At 43.4% G+C, this 19,451-nt stretch overlaps 1 protein-coding gene across 1 annotated transcript; it reads left to right on the top strand.

The window, feature by feature from the left end:
* The first annotated feature begins 5,180 nt into the window (after positions 1-5,180).
* On the top strand, positions 5,181-9,344 carry LOC110569980 (spermatogenesis-associated protein 31D4). Its single transcript, XM_021677938.1, has one exon. The coding sequence runs from the start codon at positions 5,181-5,183 to the stop codon at positions 9,342-9,344; it is 4,164 nt and encodes a 1,387-aa protein (XP_021533613.1).
* Positions 9,345-19,451: the final 10,107 nt, after the last annotated feature.

The following is a 19,451-nucleotide window of genomic DNA, read 5'->3' as shown; positions in this document are numbered from 1 at the left end:
TCAATATGGTTTCCTTCACGAAGTTACCTTCAAGAGCTGTGAAACGTCTGAGATTTTTCCTATTTGCAAGCTAACAGGTTATCCTGCCAAGTTTCATGGATGATGGCAGAAGACCCAAGACTCCTGGGTCATAGATGAAGGGCAGTTTATAACTCGCAGCAACATCAGTAGCTAGAGTATTGGCATTTTTGCGGTAGTTCCACGAAGCCAAATTCCCACAGGGTGACGTGAAGAAAGCAAGAAGATACCTGTCCACGCAGAGAGTTGCATTACAAGAGAGGAACCCGGAGCTTGGGGAACTTGAATCTTTTATAATGAGCACTAGGCATGCCTTCCCTTTATTCCAGAGGGAGACATCATCTTTATTATATTGGACAGGAAGCATGCCTGCCCTTTACTCCTGAGGGAGACACTCTCTCTATCTACTAAGACTCTTCTATATATAAATATCCTTGAAAAGACAGCCTGAAACAAAGGGCAGAAAATGCCTCGCTCATAAGATGTGCAGAAACACAACAGATGCATACAGAGTTGTCTTCCAGACGTTGTTGAGAAAAATATAAAATCTAAAAAGTTTTTGGAAGCAAAAGATAATACAGAGGCTTGTAGGTTGTACTTCAGTTAGCATCCCAGGCCACCATCAAACCAAATGATGACATTTGAGGCCTGCTGAATGCTGGTCTGCCATAGTGAATGAAACCTAAACACCCTGGACAAAGAATAAGAAAGAATTTTAATGCCCTCTTCGACTACCCAACTCCATGCACATAAACAATAGAATATAACTTTTTTGAGAACTACGTCTGTCTTATTCACTGCTATATCCTCCAGTTCCTAAAATAGTGCCCAGCATATAAGAGGCATTTAATATTTACTGATGAATGGATGAATGAGGGTAATCTCATTACTTTTCAAGGATATTGACAGTAACATACATTTTTCTGATTAAATCACGATAGAAGTAAGTTCATCTGATTAAACCAGGAAGTATGTGAAATACAGCTTGGAAGTGCCATATTTCTATATAGCTCTTCAGAGTTTAAAAAGAGTGAATTCTTTGAATACATATAATTTTCCTTGAAGGTGTATGCATTTGGTTTTCTTTAATACGAATATAGAAAGTTCTCTGTAGTTCTGCTGTGTTTATGAACAGATGGAAGTAAGGGAGTGAAAAGGGGTGAATGTGGAAGGGATTGGACAAAACCACAGCGTTTTGGTTTCTCTGCATGAGATTAGTGAGTCATCGAGGATACAGAAAGTTGGGAAGTTTCAAGTATACATAACCCCTCTCTGAAGAAATAAAAGAGATGACCATGGGGAAGAAAAGGGCACAATAAAGAAGAGACAGTTCCCCAAACTGCCACCAGGTGGTTCCATGATCCCAACAGCCTGGTTATCCTATAGAATGCTCTGAGTGGGGAAGAGGGGCTGTTCTTAAGCCTGAGGGGAGTTGACAGCATAAGGAGGAAAAACTCAATTCCCTTTTATACAGAATGTATTCTCTTGTATTCTCACCTCAGCTAATTCCCTCACAGCTGGTTAAGAGATGCCACCTTACTGCCAAACCAGTAAATACCAACTCAGGATTTACTATTTGTGATTTACCACAGTTTCCCAGGAGCCAATTGTACGAATAGTGTGTAACAACATGCCAACTAAGTGAGGAGCAAATGGAAAAGGAAAAGAATCCTTAAAATCAATAATGAGGCTTTTCTTTATTTTTGTTGTGTTGTTTGCTTTGAATTAAGATTAATACACCTAAAAAAAAAAAGAAGGTAAGTACTTTAATCAGTGTCTGTAGGCAGAAAATACTGCTGCATTTAGGCAGAGTCCAATCTCAAGTTCTAAAATCTATATTCATTTAATATCATGAAGAGTAGTTGAAGCTTTTCATCTAAAATGTGAAGTTATAGGGCTGCCTGGGTGAGTCGGTTAAGTGCCCGACTTTTGGTTTTGGCTCAGGTCATGATTTCATAGGTTGTGGGATGGAGCCCTGCATTGGGCTCCATGCCCAGCAGGGAGTCTGCTTGAAGATCTCCCTCTGCCCCTCTCCCCACTCTTGCCTGTGTGTGTGTTGGGGGGGGCATTACCCCAAAGGTTTTATGCAGATTAAGCTTCCCTAACTTCAGAAAAGTGCTACAGACTTATCCCCAAGATCATTTAAAGGTTTAATTATTTATATTTATTTTATACTGATTTTAGTTTGGGAATATTTGATAATGAATTATTGATTTTAATTGAGTCAGCTTCTCTGACTGAAGATGCTAAAGGCTAAAACAAAAAACTAAAATGTGCTATGCAACATGTACAAAACTAAATAAATAAGAAAGAACTTTAAGGTCTATATCTGGGCTCATGTAAGGCAAACACATTCTATAGGAAAGATGGATTTGAGGACATATGTGATCCTGAGTATAAATGTCAGGGTACAAGCAAAAATTCCAGGTAGTTTTGCAAACTTTCAAGGCAGTGGAACTGGTAAGACCCAAGTCAAGGTCTCCAGACAGTAAAGGGGGACCCAGGTAATATACGGGCTATAGATGGAACAAGCAGAAAATTTCATTAAGGTAGCATATAGGAATATAGCCATAGGAAATAGGATGGCAGGGTAGGGCAGAGAGACCTGAAGGACCTAGGAGAGGTGGAGGGGTCTTCTGGACTAGTGGGTGGGGGAGGGGTTGTGAACACACCCTCTTCAATTCCCCCCCACCCCCCCAAACCCTTTGTGACTCTTAAGTGTTCTGTGATGTAAGCTTGGGGAGGATATATATTCAGCGTCTGCACACTTAAGAGCTCAGTTGCCTACAGGCAGCCTTGCGATTCAGACAATGGAGTTCAAAAACTGGAATGTTCTCTCATTTCTGAATACCTATACTGAACCATGTCTGAGCTTCAGCTCAACATGGTTGGAGATTGACCCCAACTTCACCTTCCTGTGTGGGTTGGGATTGCTTCTTCTGTTCCTGTGCTACCTGATGCTTCCATTTCCAACTTGGAAAACCAAACCCACCCAAAAGGTAAGGAGCCCTCAACACAGATTATTATGGTTTCCATTTCTAATCCCAAATCTTATTTACTTTAAAGATTTTATTTATATATTTGATAAATAAGACAGAGCCCAAGTTGGGGAGAAGGAGCAGAGGGAGAGGGAGAAGAAGGCTCCCTGTGGAGCACAGAGCCTGATGTGGGGCTTGATCCCCAGGACCCTGGAATCATGACCTGAGCTGACGGCAGATGCTTAACTCGACTGAGCTCCTAATCCCAAAATTTAAAATGAGTTTGGTAGGGTCAGAGAAACACCTAAAATGGGAAGTCTAAGAGAAGAGACATTCGCTTCTCTAGGACAGGAGGTCTGGAAGGGCTAAGGGTTAAGGAAGGACTAAGGTTTCTACTTCAAACTCACAGGCTATCTGGATGTGGTGGCAGGTCTTGGGTAAAATCCCAAACACAGGGATTCTGTAGTCCTTATTTAGAGAGTATGGAATCTGTACGAGAATGTTTCCCAGCATTTGATCATAAGTCACATTCCCATGTCAGGCATCACTCGATCAAGCCTTCATGTTGGGCTGATCAGGAGAATGGTGCTGAGCCTCTGGGAAGAGACTGGGGTCTGAACTACGTCCTAGGATACAGGGTCCTACCTGAGGGAGCACAGATGTGACTGTTGGACTTCATATTCTTTCTTTCTTTTTTTTTTCTTTAAGATTTTATTTATTGGAGAGTGTGAGAGCGAGCACAAACAAGCCAGGCGGAGGGGCTGAGGGAGAGGGAGAAGCAGACTCCCCGCTGAGCAGGGAGCCCAATGTGGGGTTCGATCCCAGGACCCTGGGAGCATGACCTGAGCCGAAGGCAGACGCTTAACCGACTGAGCCACCCAGGCGTCCCGAGAGAGAGCATAGGCAGGGGGAGAGGCAGTGGGAGAGGGACAAGCAGACTCGCTGAGCAGGGAGCCTGACATGGGACTCGATCCCAGGACCCTTGAGATGATGACCTGAGCCGAAGGCTGACGCCTAACTGACTGTGCTACCCAGGCGCGCCCAGACTTCATTTTCTATGTCCTCATTGAACAAAGGACTTCTGACTGAGACTCTCAAGTGCGCACCTCCCAGATAAAATCCTCCTTTAAATTTTTTGAAGAAATATTGAAAACATTTTATCACCTTTAAAAATCGACAAAAGCAAGGAACACAAAGTTCTATTAATTGAAATAAAGTCGTACTATTCTTGGATAAAGAATGTCTCCATTCTAAGAGTGACGGATGAGTCCCAACCCCCCATTCTTTTATTTTTGTTCTAGCGTCAGGGCAGAGCCAAGAGGAGGAGGAAAGGTGGGACTCGGAAAGGTAAGATTCTGCCTATTCTACCTGAGCTCTCCAAGGGTGACCCTTCCTGTCCCTTCCATGAGGGCTCAGGTCCATGACCTCTGAGGAGGTCAGCTGCTAGACACAGTCCCTCTTAGAAAACAGAGGCCTCAGAGCAGTCAGAACCTGAGACCCTTAGATTCCCTGCTCTGAGTCTCTTCCTGAGCATGAAGCAGTGATGGATCTGGGCAGTGGGTGTTGCCCAGAAGGTGGCTGTGTGAGATGTCAAGAGTCAGAACTTCTGTCTCCTGACTTTGTGAAAGACTTGTGACATCATGGATACTCAGGACCCTTCCCTGAGGTAACCACTGACCTCTGTGCTTCACAGAGGTGGTCTGAGTATCACATGAGATAATTTACATGAAAGTACTTTATCCATGAAGCAAGAATACTAACCAGGATCACATCATTGACCATTTGACCTCATCTATTGATTATTGGGGCTTTCAGAGTCTAATATCCCATGGGTGTCCCAGAAGGGGACTCCTGTATTAATACCTATGTTTCTACTTTCACTACATATATCCCATTCTCCCGGTTTCCCAGACTACAGATGCTCCCAGAGAGAAGATGAGGAAGCCCGGAAGCTGATCTCTGCTTTAAGAAGGTGACTAGTCTTTCCCCTTTTATCCTGATCCCTCTTAGAGTACGTTTTATGCAATTGTAGGATTCAGTGCAGCCTGCTATAGCCATGGGAGGGGGTAGCCATAAGAACAGGTATTGGGGTGAAGGCTACTGAGTACATTGTGAAGTCATAAAGGGGGGGCATTGGGAGGGGTCAGCAGGCTTCAGGTGGCCCCTCCCTCTTGCCAGGCCAGCATGTCCTCCTTCCCTTGTTCTGGTCCTGGCTGCAGCTTTGTACCTCCTGTCTCCTGCAGCCCCCTAGGCCGGCATCATGATACCATCCACTTTCATCAACTGCTATGTCCAGACCCCTCCTGTGAGGTGTGTAATAGCACAACTGCTGAGATCAATCGGCTGCTGTTCCCGCAGGCCCTGGAAGATGCTACTCCCTTGGCTTCCACAGCCCCTGTGACTTCCTCATCGTTCACTCTCTCCCCTGACTCCTCAGCAGTCCCTCCAGGAGACCTAATATCAGCTTCTCTGCCTGAGCCTTCCCCACCACCTGCCTCCATCTTCTCACCTAACCCAGTGACCCCCTTGGCTGACTTTTTTCCACCCTCACCACCGGGTGATTCTTTGCCACCAGAGTCTTTTCCTCCCTTGGATTCCGAATTCCCAAAGGACAATTTCCCACCCCAGTCCCTTGCCTTTCCTCCAATCCCACCAAATGATGCTCAGACAGTGGATCCTGTTGTCCATCCAGAGGCCACTTTGTCTCTAAATACTGAGACCTTTGCTTGTCATAATGCACCACCAACCCTGTCTGTTTCACCACCGCCAGACTGCAGTTTAACTATGACTCAATCTAAATCGATTTCCATCTCAATGAAGCCTGTTCCAGAGATCTCATCTCCAGATAGCTCTGGTGGGTTGCCTACTTATGTCCCGACAATCATGGGCATTAATGCCTCCAGATTGTCAATTTTAGACTTCCCTTGGTGGCAAACTCATGCCAAAGACTTCTGCCCTTCAACCTTGGCTCCATATAATGTTCATCACGAGTTGCTGGCCCTCCATTCTGCAGAGGCTTCTTCCAGGGGAGACCCTGCAGCCAAGCTTGTGGAGCCTGCTAACCTCTCACTTCTCAGCCCTGATGTCCTGGCACTCCTAGAGAAACAAGTCCAAAAGAGGAGTGACTTCTGGATGTGGAAGGAAATGAAAAAGGGTTCTGTTCCAAAACAAACAACTGCTGATAAACATGACTTGGCAGTCCCCCTTCCTTTCTGGAGCAGCAAAGACCAATCAAAGGAGCTGCATGCGCATCGGCAGCCCCCATATCCTACAACCACCTTAAAGGAGGGCCATTTACAGCAAACCCCTATCCAGCTCTTCTGGGGTCTCCCAACTCTGCATAGTGAGTCCTTGTTCTCTGCTGCCCATGTCTTGGACAATTGTTCTTCCATCTTTATTTTTAACAGAATCTCGAATGCCTCCACAGAGCAGGAATCCCCAGTAGTTCCCCATCCTCTTCCTCTGTGCTTGCCTGAGAACCAGCCCCAACCCCAGCCCCTACCTATCCCTCAGGTCCAGCCCCAGGCCCACCTTCAGTCCCCACTCCCAATCCTGCCATCTGGTCCTCTAACCCAGATTAAGGTCTGTGGAGTGTGTTTTCACAGACCTGAGAAGGAATCAGAGTGTCTCCTATCAACTGAAATGCAACAGCTGGAATGGAACGTGTTGCAGAAGAAACAGGAAACTGTGTGGGGTTTACCCGCTGTTGTCCAAAGATCCCAGGAGGACTTCTGTCCTTCAGCTCCTAACCCTTCTCTTAATCACCGGGCCTCCCAGGCCCGTGTTGCAATCTCTATCCTTCCTGGGCAGTTTCCTCTCACTGATGAGCTTCGAACAAAACTAGAGCGTCACCTTCGAAAGAGGCTCATCCAACACCGGTGGGGCCTGTCCCGCAGGATCTATAAGTCTCTATCACTGATGAGTCCAAGTATTTTTTCAGAGACCCCTAACTTGCAGCGCTATCGTGGACGCACATGGATCTCTAAGAGGGAGAGTAAATTGAGCGAATCTGAAAGCTCTGAGGGGGACTCAGAAATGATTCAGCTAGAGGACGATGACCTGGAGAAGGATAACGATGACCTGGAGAAGGATCAGGGACACAACCCAGAGAATGGCTCAAAAGATTATCTGTTGAGTGACCCAGAGAGCTCTTCAGGTAATGATATGGGGTATGATTCTGAAAAAGAACTTAGGAGCCCACCAGAGAAAAACTCAACACTGTCTGTGGAGACTTTAGGTCAGAGACAACTTGAAAATGTCTTGGAAATACATTTGAGCAAAAAGTTTGAGGAAATCAATGAGGGTCAGCTCCCCGGGACTGTGCATAATTCATGGCATAGTATGAAGCAGACATCGCTTCTTTCTGAGAACTCCCACACTGAAATAAAACAGAGAAGTTTGCCACCATCAGAGGTTCAGGACTACTCCCTGAATACCTTCCAGGAGCTTCCCTTTATTAAATCTAGTGCACAACAGATGCTGGAAGGCCATATTAAAAAGTTTCATATGAGGATGACGTGGGGCCTTCCCCCCAGGGTCCTTGAATCCATAGAGCTCTTTAAACTGATAAAGGACACATCCCATTCTAGCTTTTCCTCCTCAACCAACCTGATTTCTGAGGTGAATTCCAAACCTGGGGGCTTCAACTCCCTTAGAGGCAGCTCTAAATCTCTCCATGGAGACAAAGTGGGAACAGCAAATTCAGCCCCCATCCTGGATCATCCTCTCCCTGCCGCCTCAACTGTGGGCAAGGAAGAACAGAGAATTCCGAGGCAATCACCCTCTGCTTTCAACCATGAGTTTGTAGAGGATGTTCAGAAGATTAAGGATGGCACACAGACTCTTACACCTGTCAAACATGACACCAGAGGCAACAGATGGCCCCCAAAGCTGCCTGCAAGGCAAGCTGGGGCCAGACATGAGCCAAAGGATAAGAGTGCAAATTCTAGAGGTAGAGGAGGAATGCAACAGGGCAAAAAGAAGAATCTAGAACCTGTCGTTGTGCCCACAGTGTCCAGGGAGATATTCAGGGCCAAGCAACTTGATGCTCATCAATCACAATCTAATACCTTGACAACCAGCATGCCAGTAAGCTCCCAAATCATAAAGGTGAATGATAATAAAGTCAAAACTACCATCCCCATTAAAAGCCCCCCACCAAACCTATCAATTCCCCAAGATCCTAAATCCTCAAACCTTAAAGAACAACTGTTGTATGAGTTAAAGTTTAAACTGGAAAACAGAGAGCATAGCCGGGCCCAAGCCCAACGCACTGGCCTGCCCCCTGCCTCAGAGAGTTTGACTTACAAGGCCTCACTGACTCATGCCCAAGGTGTCTCCAGTGGGGACATGGGAGCTTCTCAGGTGCTGCATGTCCATCCAGAGGACACTAGAATTAGTATGGAACAACAGCAGAAGCCTTGGGTCCCTAAGCATGTCTTAAGGAAGTGCCAGAATAATAATCTCCCACCAGCTGCGGTGACCATGAGCCCTCCGGGCTCCAAGGCACAAGAGCTTGGTGGAGGGGATGCAGGACTGGGGACATCCCAACTTAAAAGGAACAGTTTCCCTACTGAGGATGTGGCATTGAAGAAGAGGTTCCCTACTCAGGACGTGCTACTGAAGGAAAAGCTGGGAAGCAAGCCTTCCCAGGCCCTATCACAGAAGGGTCAGCCACCTCCTGAAAGCCTTTCCCAGAAGGGTCAGCCTCCTCCTGAAAGCCCTTTCAGAAAAAAAATGAAGCATTTTTTGCAATGGCTTAATCCAGGGATAAAATGCAAGAGGCAAGAAAACTCCCAGGAGAAGGGCAGCCCTCTATCATCTGTGGAAAGCAGAGGCCTACTTAAAGGTAGAACTGCCTTTACTGGGACAACCAAAGTTCAGAAAATCATGACAGACGTTGAGAAGTTCCTAAAAGAGAAAGGGCGTTGGCATGCAATAGATAGCACCTGCCCTCAACAGCCCATTCCCTTCCCAACCAAGTATGGGAAAACTCAGCAGGAAGCACAAGTGCAGGCCCAGGCACAGCCTGTCCAGGGGTATCCTTTCAACTACAGGGCTCCCTCCTGTAAGGTGACAAATACCAAGTCCTGCCACCAACAAGCTGTCTTTGCTGGCCAAGGCCATACTGGAAGTATTAGACAGATCAGAGACAAGGACAGACAGCCCCAGAAAGCTGTGGCATTTAAGGACCAGCGACTGCATAACAAGTATCCCCTATCCACGCCCCACAGGGAGCCTGCACCCCACCCACACGCCACCTGCAGGCATCAAGCTGGCCAGGGGGCCTCCGGCCACTCTCACCACTGCCGAAGGCACTGTGTTCAGAGATCTGCCTCTACTATTTAGACAGAAAACCCTTCTCCAGAATTTCCAGGGGGGGATATTTCCCACCCCAAAATAATCCCTTGTGAAGAATATTGATTCTCTCCAATAAATATTTCTCTAATAATAGCAATGTCTGTTCTGTGTACTGTACTGGGGGCATGGGTTTCAGGTAACTCAGTTCAGCTGTTACTGATTACTTCCTTTGGCTTCTAAAAGGTGACCAGTCTCCCAGAGCTCTTGAGAAATAGATATCATGTGCCCCCCAAGACCCCCAAAGCCCATTTCCTGATGAAGTTTGAGGAGATGGGCTCTGTCTCCTGCCCTTTGGCTTAGCCTTCCTGAAAATGTATAGTAGCTCACACCTTTGCCCTCATTGAATGTTTTATACCCTTTAGAGCAAGTGTTCTAGGATCAAACACAGGTATAGTTTTCAGAAAATAATGATTAAGCCACTGTTTTTACTTCACTGTTACTACACAGTAGCTTAATCATTATGTAGAAGTCAGTGGTCAGAGGATCCCACAGGTGGGTGAACTCTGAATGGGAGTGTTTGGGGGAGGGTGTCGTCCCAGTTGATCTTGGGCTGGTTGGGGTAGGGTCGAAGAACAGCATAGATGCTGCTTAAGAATCTGTCATGTGAGTCACGTTAAACTTGACATTGAGGTTTCCCACTGGAAGCGCTCCCCTTCCCTGGGCATTTCTTCAGGCTGCCCGACTGATGACGTTTTGTGCAGAACAAATGCAGAACAAAAGCATCACTTAGCTGTTAGTGGCAGGAATGTTGACCAGGCAGCTACCACCTTCCAGGGTAAGACACCTTTGAAGAAATGAAAAGTTGAAAGAGTGACCTTGCTGGTGGAACAAAGACTTATGTCTACTCATCCCCTTATCTTGACCCTGTCCTGCTCCCCTCCTTCCTCAGTCTGATCCAGGCACCACCACTTTGAGGCCGATGGGAGCACGGCACAGCCTACTGATGCCTTATACCAAAAAGGCATGGGGCTGTTCCTTGAGCACTCAAACAATATCTGCAGGCTGTCGGGCATGGCATCCCCTTTGGCGATCTTGGTGCCTTCCTTCCATCCATGCTTGATGGCAATATGTAAGATATTGCTTTCAGTATGGACAGGATGGAGGTGCCACCTCTCATATTCACTGGCCTTAGTGGAGCCATGGTAGATCTTCTCCAGAAGATGTGCAACTTATGAGCCAGAGGTGAGTTCTCGACTGCATACCAGGGTACAGATATTTGGGTGCTTATCATGGAACTCCATGGAATGCTTTTTTTCAGCCACGACTGCACATGTACGCACACTTACAATAGGGTTTTGGAGGGAAGGCAACTCCACTTGAGACTGGGACTCAAAAACGGGGTGAGTGTCCTAGAGAGCACCTGAGGTAGTCTTCTGGACAGACTCATGACTGTTCAGTGCTAAAACAAAAAACCAGATGTCTACGACCTCTTTCACTACCACACTTGTACCTTCTTGTCCAGGGTTATCATTGACCATACAGTATCTGAACGTTAGGGTCACAGAAAGAATGCAGATTTTGATGCTGTGGAGGCCCTGAGAGGGACAATAGGTGGGATGGGGCCAACGGTAGGGAACCTGAAGAAGTGAGGAGGTCCTGGAGGCTCTAACATCTATGCGGATAAACCAGCCAATAACACAGCCTGCCAGTTCCTACATAATCTCATTTTAGGGTCCTTTATGGCCAATCCAGTGCAGTTACCACTCCTCTGTAGAGCTTATTACTGGGAATACTTCTGGCATCAGGAATAGTATAGTCTGACATTCTGTCCTTTTGCCTCATCCCCCCATCCTTCCAGTGTATATGTCCCCTCTTTATTTTCCAACTCCACCTCATTCATTTTCCACTTCTCGCCTATCTACCAAGGCCTTGTCTTCCTTTCCTCACTCTCCAAGGTAGAACTGATGGCTTATCAGGTAACCAACATGTAAAAAGCTCCAGTACAGCATAGGAAGTAGAGTCCATGGTATTGTAATAGTATTATCTGGTGACAGATGGTAGCTGTAGTTGTGGTGAGCACAGCATAGTATCGAGTTGCATACCTGAAACTAATGATATTGCATCAACTATTCCATTAAAAAAAAAAAAAAACAGGCTCCAGTACAAGTGGGCCCCATTTAATCCCCTTCAATCCTTCCTGTCTGGCAAAATCTTGTCTCTCTGCCTTTTCTAGAAATGCCTTTCTGTAAGTAACTGATTACGGTTGGATTAAATCTCACGTCTCACAATTGAGTCTACTCACAATTGAGAGTACTGAGGCCACAAGAAATTCAGCCCCAGCACTACCTGGAAATCATTCACTGATTCCACAGATACTTATCCCAGGCTTACTAACGTGAACAAAATAAATGGAGTTAGGTCACTATTTCCTTAGTACATTCTCTCCTGTTACTCAGATCTATTTTATTTTATTTTAAATTTTATTTGAGAGACAGCACAAGCACTAGCAGGGGAAGTGGCAGAGGGAGAGGGAGAAGAAGACTCCCCGCTGAGTAGGGAGCCCCCCATGGGGCTCGATCCCAGGACCCTGGGATCATGACCTGAGCTGAAGGCAGCTGCTTAACTGACTGAGCCGCCCAGGCGCCCCTCAGATCTATTTTAAACTTCCTTCACTTTCTTCAGACTTAGGCCATCTTCACTTGCCCAGCAGATGTGCTAGACCACAGTTCACAGGCGTGACGTGGGAGCTTTTCACAAAACAAAAAACAAAACAAAACAAAACAAAAACCTTCCAAAAAGTATTTTCCTATTCCTCTTTTTCCTCTTCCTGTTATATGGAAAGAGGTTTCCTTCCCAATCTCAAAGGAAACATACTTTTTGAAATGTCTTCATTGAGAGATAGCTAAATTCTAGTCTCGATGGACTGATCTACCCTTTCCACGTCTCCTTCTGCCCCTCTTCCTGTCCTTCCGAGGCACCCAACATCTTTTTTTTTTTATTAACGCTTTTTACTACAGACATGTTTAAACATGTACAAGAGCAGATCGAACAATATAACTTCCCACATATCCCTCACACAACTTGCACTATTATCATTTGGCAGGTGTGTTACACCCATCCCATCTTTTACACTATGATTAAAGTGCAAAAGCCCATTTAAACATCTTGCCATCCCTCTCTGAGACATATGCCATGTGCCCATGTCAAAGCTCTCACATTTCTTTGATATTTATCACCTGCGGAACATACTTACTCACAACAGATGTATGCAGCATTGGTGACGAAAAACCACTGAGCTTTAGAGGCTTTGGCAATCAGTTCTGCTCTGCCATATAGTCAACCCTGAGGAGCCATTTGAGTGAATTCCTCCACTCCACACAAGAAGTAATCTTCCAGAGCAAATTCAGGGCACAATTTCACTGTCCCTTCATCACACAGTAACTGTAACTTGCAAAAAACATAGGAGAACACTTTATGTTAATAAAGACTTGACACTGCTCTGTTTTCAAATATTTAGAAGAAAAATTTGTCCTGTCACTTTTCAAATGAACTATTGTGTTTCAAGTTAAATACAGTAGATCAAACACTCCCCTCTTTCCCAAAATGCCATTAAAAGTAAAAGATGAGATGAAAAAAATGCTCAGTATCATTAGCCTTCAGGGAAATGCAAATCTTAACCAGTATTTGCTAGCGCTTCACACCCACAAGGATGGCTAAAATCAAAAAGAGAATACAAGTGTTGTTGGGAATGTGGAGAAATTAGAACCCCCACACAATGTTGGTGGGAATGAAAAATGGTGCAGTCTTGGAATACACGCTGGCAGCTGCTCAAAATGGTAAACATAGAGTTATCATATGACCCAGCAGTTCCACCTCTAGGTATATACTCAGAAATGAAAACATAGGTCTACACAAAAACTTGTAGACAAATGTTCACAGCTATCTTATTCATAAGGTCAAAAGACAGAAACAATGCAAACATCCATCAACTCAGAAATGGGTAAATAAAATATGACAGATCCATATGATATATTTTTTGGAATAAAGAAGACCAATCCATGCCACAACATGGATGAACCTTGAAAACATTATGTGAAATGAAAGAAGCCAGTCACTAATGACCACATATAATTCCATTCACATGAAGTGTTCTGAATAGGGAAGTCTAGAGACAGAAAGTAGATTCATCTTAGAGCTGGGGGGAGGACGGGAGAGGGGAATGATAGCAAAAGGTTGCAGATATTTTTCTCTCAAGCCATGACAATGTTTTAAAATTGACTGTGGTGATGCACGTGTCTGTGCATATACTGAAAATGAAGGAATTATACACATTAAATGGGTGAACCGTATGGTATGTGAACTATATTTCAATAAAGGTGTTAACAAGTAAAAGATTTAAAAATAAGTGCTTAAGGATGACAAGAAGGGGAGCATATAAGACAAAAGATGTCAACATATTTTTGGAAGATGGAAATCCGGTGGAGAAGTGCTAACTGACTAGCAGAGCAAACAAAGTGCTGGCAAATCATTCACACTGCAAAACCCAGGAGACGAGCAACCTGGTGGCACTAAAGAAAAAGAAATGAGGGGTTCCGTGTTAATAAACAAGTTGAATTTTTGTTCTTTTTTGTTTGTTTTATATTGCACATAATTTCTAAGATCTTTTTTTTTTTTTTTGAGTGGGGGTGCTCTTTGCCTGTATTTTGTAAAACCTTGTTGAAATGTTAGCATGCTTCAAATGTGCAGAGAGGATCCCAGGTTTCTCGCGTGGGACAGAACCTGAGACAACTGTTTTAAAGTTGGCATTGCACACATCTGGGGTCTGAGTATGGTGGAAGCAGCAGCAGCTGGAATCAAAGCCAGAAATCTCAATGGCTGGGTTAAATTCATTTTTGAAATGTAAGTATTGGAAAATAAACTTGTGGAGAAGTTGCATACATGGTAAAACCATACCATTTATACAGATTTACCTAGTAAGATTTTGACCTGTTTACAATCTCTCTCTCCTTTCCTCCTTCCCCTTCTCTCTACATAGGAACACACATATACACGTATAAAAATTATGCATACATTCTTGAATATTTGAGAATACATTTCATGCATCATGCACTTTCTCCCTGAATATTTTTCATTGTGTATTTCCTAAGAAAAGCATATTCTCTTACAGCACAGTTATCTCCTTCAGTAAATTTCACATTGACATGAAACTTTTAACTAATCTCCCATTCACATTCCATTTTTACCAATTTATGAAGTAATGTCGTGTGTGTGTGTGTGTGTGTGTGTGTGTGTGTGTGCGTAAACCTCCTTTACAGGATTTAGTCTAGGATCACATACTACATCTAGTTGTTGTGTATCTTTAGTTTCCTTTAATCTGGATCAGTTTCCCAACCTCTTTTAGAACAAGGCCATTTTTGAAAAATAAATTTGCTGTGCCATATTTATAACCCCTTCTCACCTGGAAATTTTTTTGGGTGGAGCTTATCTTGCTCAGACTTTAAAGGATGTTTTTATAATTGTGAGTCCTAGGGGCCTTAGGGGCAGTCAAGATCACACTTCCTATTTAAAAACAATTCCAGAGATGCAAAGATATGTGGAGGGATTTTTCTTAACAGACATACCTCCTGCAGTCAAGGGAGGGTATGTGAAGTGGGATGGGCTTGAAGTGTACCTTCCTTTTGGGTAGAGACAATGGTGAAGCTGTGGATGCAGGAGAAGAGAGATAAAGAAAGGAGCTGTCATTACTGGTAAACCCTCCTCATATGGGAGGGAAAGGACTGGGTGTCTAGGGCCAAGACTGATTCATCAGAGAGGGAATATAGGCAAGTCAAGTAAGGAAATGATACAGGGCTTAATTTCAACAGTTTATAATCTAAATAATGAAGCTGTAAGGGTTCCAACAATTAGATGACTAGGTAGCACGGGGAGATGAAATAAATACACATAAACCATCAACAAAAATGACATTATTTTTAAAACCGGTAGAGATGACAATAGGTATTTTGGTGAAAAGTTTGAAGGTATATGGGAAAAATACTTTTCATGGAAAAAGTAAGCATAGGTGTCATTCAAAAAATGCCAAAAGGTATTGCTAAATATAATTACAATTGTGCTCATTAGACATTATGCTAGAGGAGCCCACTTCCTAAATCAAGATGAGTTTGGTCCTGTGGGCTGTTTTTACAGCACATTTGCTCTGTAAAATAAAGGAATCTTCAAAAATGTTGGGGGAAGAAGGGGGATTTGACGGCGAGAAGAAAGGGAGCAGCAGGGTGAGACACTGTATGTGTGGAAGAGAACCTGTAGGGCGTGAATAGCCTAAGAGGGATTTGGGGAAATAAAAGAATTACTAAAACTTCTAAATTGCGTGCCACAGGTCCATGGGTGCGTCATGCCCTTGTCTCCCTCTTTGTCATCCTTTCTGTTCCTTGGTACAGACTATTCTGCTTTCTCCTGCTCTTTAGTGAACTTGAACACTTTTGAGGAGATATGGGGGATGGGGCTGCCGCTGAGTCTATTTCTGGTTTCACACAGGTAAAAATGCATGAGGGAGAGCTGCAGCTGAAGGCAGAGTGGATCTTGGCGATGTAAATCCCTGGGTATAGCGAACTTTCAGAGATGATGTGAGGTCCAAAGTGAGATCACTACGTAGTAAAAAGGGTCTCAGGTAATATCAGGGTAACAGGTGGAACGAGAAAATTTCACTACGGTAAATATATGATACGGTGAATAGGTGGAGGAGGAAGGTAGGTTGGAGGCATCTAACGGGCCATGGAAGGATGGACACATCTGCTGCGCTGGATGGTGGGGGAAGGGGCATGTGAGTTTCTCTCGCCTGTGTTGTCCCCTCCCCCACCCTCAAGAACCTTTGGTGTCTGTACTAAGGCTCTGTGATGTGGGCCTGGAACTCTAGTCTAGAACATGTATTCTCAATGCCCAGCTGCCTGAGGCAGCAGTGCATTTCCAATGATGTGAATCATCTTTGTCTGAGAAGCCTTACTGCACCATGGCTGAACTCCAATTAAACTTGCTCGGTCTTCCCATCCTTGCCTTCCTCTGTGGGGTGGGGCTCCTTCTTTTGGTGCTGTGCTACCTAAAGAGGAAACCTTGTTCACCAATATTTTGGAAACAGAGAGATGTCAATCAGGTAAGTCGAGTCCCTCAGAGATATTAAATTCTTCTTTTCAAATACATGAATTCAAAGCTAACAACTTCCAAATGATGCTTTTACTGAATCTTACAAATTTTACGTTGTATTTCCTTTTCTTTTCTCTTTTCTTTTCTGTTTTCTTTTCTTTTCTTAAGTAAGCTCTACGCTCAGTGTGGAGCCCAACACAGGGTTTGAACTCATGACCCTGAGATCAAGACCTGAGCTGAGACCAAGAGCCAAGCGCTTAACCGACTGAGCCACCTAGATGCCCCTTAAGTTGTATTTTAATTTTCATTTGGTTTAAAATATTTTTTTTTTCTCTTGAGTCTTTTTCCTTGACCTGTGTATTAATAGTGTGTTATTTAATCTAATCTAAACATTTTGGGATTTCCAGCTATCTTCCTGTAGTTGATTTCTAGTTTAATTCTACTATGGTCTGAAAACATACTTTGTGTGATTTCTATTTTATATTTGTTAAGGTGTGTTTTGTGGTGCCGAATGTGGTCCATCTTAGTGAATGTTCCATGGGAGCTTGAGAAGAATGTGTATTCTGTGGTTCGATGAGGTATTCTATAAATGTCAATTAGATCAAGTTGATTGATGGTGTTGTTTGGGTCAACTACATCTTTACTGGTTTTCTGCCTGCTGAATCTGCCCATTTCTGATAGAGGGCTGTTGAAATCTCCAACAATAACAGTGGATTCATCCATTTTTTCTTGCAATTCTACCAGTTTTTGCCTCACATACTTGGACACTATGTTGTTACATGTGTACATGTTAAGGCGTGTTGTGTCTTCTTGGAGAATTGACCTCTTTGTTGTTATGTAATGCTCCTCTTTACCCCTGATAATTTTCCTTGTTGTGAAGTCTGCTTTGTCCAAAATAATACAGTTACTCCTCTGTTCTTTTGGTTAGTGTTAGAATGGTACATTTTTCTCTGTCCCTTTGCTTTTAATCTATGTGTATCTTTATATTTAAAGTGGGTATTTTATAGACAACATAACATATAATTGGGTCTTGTTTTTATCTACTCTGACAGTCTTCTCTTTTAATTGGTGAATTTAGACCACTTCTATTTAGTGGTTTTTAAATATACTTGGATTAATATCTCTACTGGTCCGTACTGTTTACTATTCATTATACCTATCCTTCCCCTTTTCCTTTTTCTGATTTTAAACAAGCATTATATATAATTCCATTTTCTCACTTTTGTTAGCATACCAATGGTTCCCTGTTTAAAAATATTTTAGTGGTTGTCCTAGAGTTTGCAATATACATTTACAACTAATCTAAGTCCACTTTCATATAACGCTATGCCAATTCATAGATAGTGCAGGAGTGTCCAATTCCTCCAGTCCCTTGTAACATTGATGCCATTCATTTCACTTATCCATACACTAAAATCACCCAACACATTATCATTATTATTATTAAGTCAACTGAGAGTAAGATGAATGAAAGTTTTATTTTGTCTTCATTCATTCCTTCTCTTTCTTTCCTTTACGTAGATCTGAGTTATTTTCCTTCTCCCCAAAGAACTTCTTTCAATATCTTTTGCAAGGCAGGTCTGTTGCTGATGAGTTCCCTGTTTTTATCAGTCTGAGTTTTTATTTCTCTTTCACTTTTGCAGGATAATTTCACTAGATATAAAATTTTGGATTGGTGGTATTTTTCTTTCAACACTAAATATTTCACTCCAATCTCTTACTTGCATGGTTTATGATAATAGGTCATGATTCTTATGTTTTTTTCCTCTAGAGGTAGGGTTTTTATTTTCCTCTGGATTCTTTCAAAAATTTTCCTTTTGTTTTCCTACAGTTTGAATATGATACGTCCATGTATGAACTTCCACAATGTATGTTTCATCTGTCATTAATTTTGGAACATCCTTGGCCATTATTACTTAAAATATTTTTTTTTGTTCTTTCTTCTCCTTCTGGTATCCTATTACCTATATGTTACACATTTTGGAACACAGTTCTTGGATATTCTAGATATTAGCATTAAAAAAATTCTTTTTCTCTTTCTATTTCAGTTTGGAAAGTTTCTATTCTAGAGACATTCACTGCTCTAGGAAAAGAGATCTGGCAGGGGTAAGGGTTAAGGAAAGACTAAGTTTTCTACTTGAAACTCACAGTCTATGTGGGTATGGTGGCGTGTCTTGGGTAAAATCCCAAACACAGGGATTCTGTAGTCTTGGATTGGGTTATTTCGAGAGTATGGGATCTGTGTAAGAGAACAAAGTTTTCCAGCACTTGATCAGGAGTCACAGTCCCATGTCAAGCATCAGTCGGACAAGCCTTCCTTTGTGTTGGGCTGATCAGGAGAACAGTGCTAAGCCTCTGAGAAGAGCCAGGGGTTTGAGGTATGTCCTAGCATGCAGGGTCCTACCTGAGGGAGCACAGAGGTGACTGTCGGGCTTCAGTTTCTATGTCCTCATTGAACAAAGGACTTATGACTGGGAATATCAAGTGTGGATCTCCCAGACAAAATCCTCCTTTGAGTTTTTCAAAGAAGTAAATATTGAAAACATTTTATCAGCTTTAAAAATTGATAAAAGCAAGGAACACAAAGTTCTATTAATTGAAATAAAGTCCTACTATTCTTGGATAAAGAATGTTTCCATTCTAAGAGAAGAGTGAGAGATAAGTCCCAAACCCTCATTCTTTTATTTTTGTTCTAGCATCAGGGCAGAGCCAAGAGGAGGAGGAAAGGTGGGAATCTGAAAGGTAAGGTTCTGCCTATTCCACTTGAGCTCTCCAAGGGTGACCCTTCCTGTCCTTTTCATGATGGCTCAGGTCCATGATCTCTGAGGAGGTCAGCTGCTAGACACAGTCCCTCTTAGAAAACAGAGGCCTCAGAGGAGAGGCTTATGGAAAGGCAATCAGAGCACAAAACCCTTCTCAGATTCCCTGCTCTGCATGAAGCACTGATGGATCTGGGCAATGGGTGTTGCCCAATAGGTGGCTGTGTGAGACGTCAAAAGTCAGAACTTCTGTCTCCTG

The sequence above is a fragment of the Neomonachus schauinslandi genome, chromosome 13, assembly GCF_002201575.2.
Source record: "Neomonachus schauinslandi chromosome 13, ASM220157v2, whole genome shotgun sequence".
NCBI lineage: Eukaryota > Metazoa > Chordata > Mammalia > Carnivora > Phocidae > Neomonachus > Neomonachus schauinslandi.
The sequence above is the reverse complement of the archived record's forward strand: the minus strand, read 5'-3'. Positions and strand labels throughout refer to the sequence as shown.

What these genes read in the sequence shown, in the direction of transcription:
- LOC110569980 (XM_021677938.1), top strand. Translation starts at nt 5,181, where the DNA reads ATGTCCTCCTTCCCTTGTTCTGGTCCTGGCTGCAGCTTTGTACCTCCT.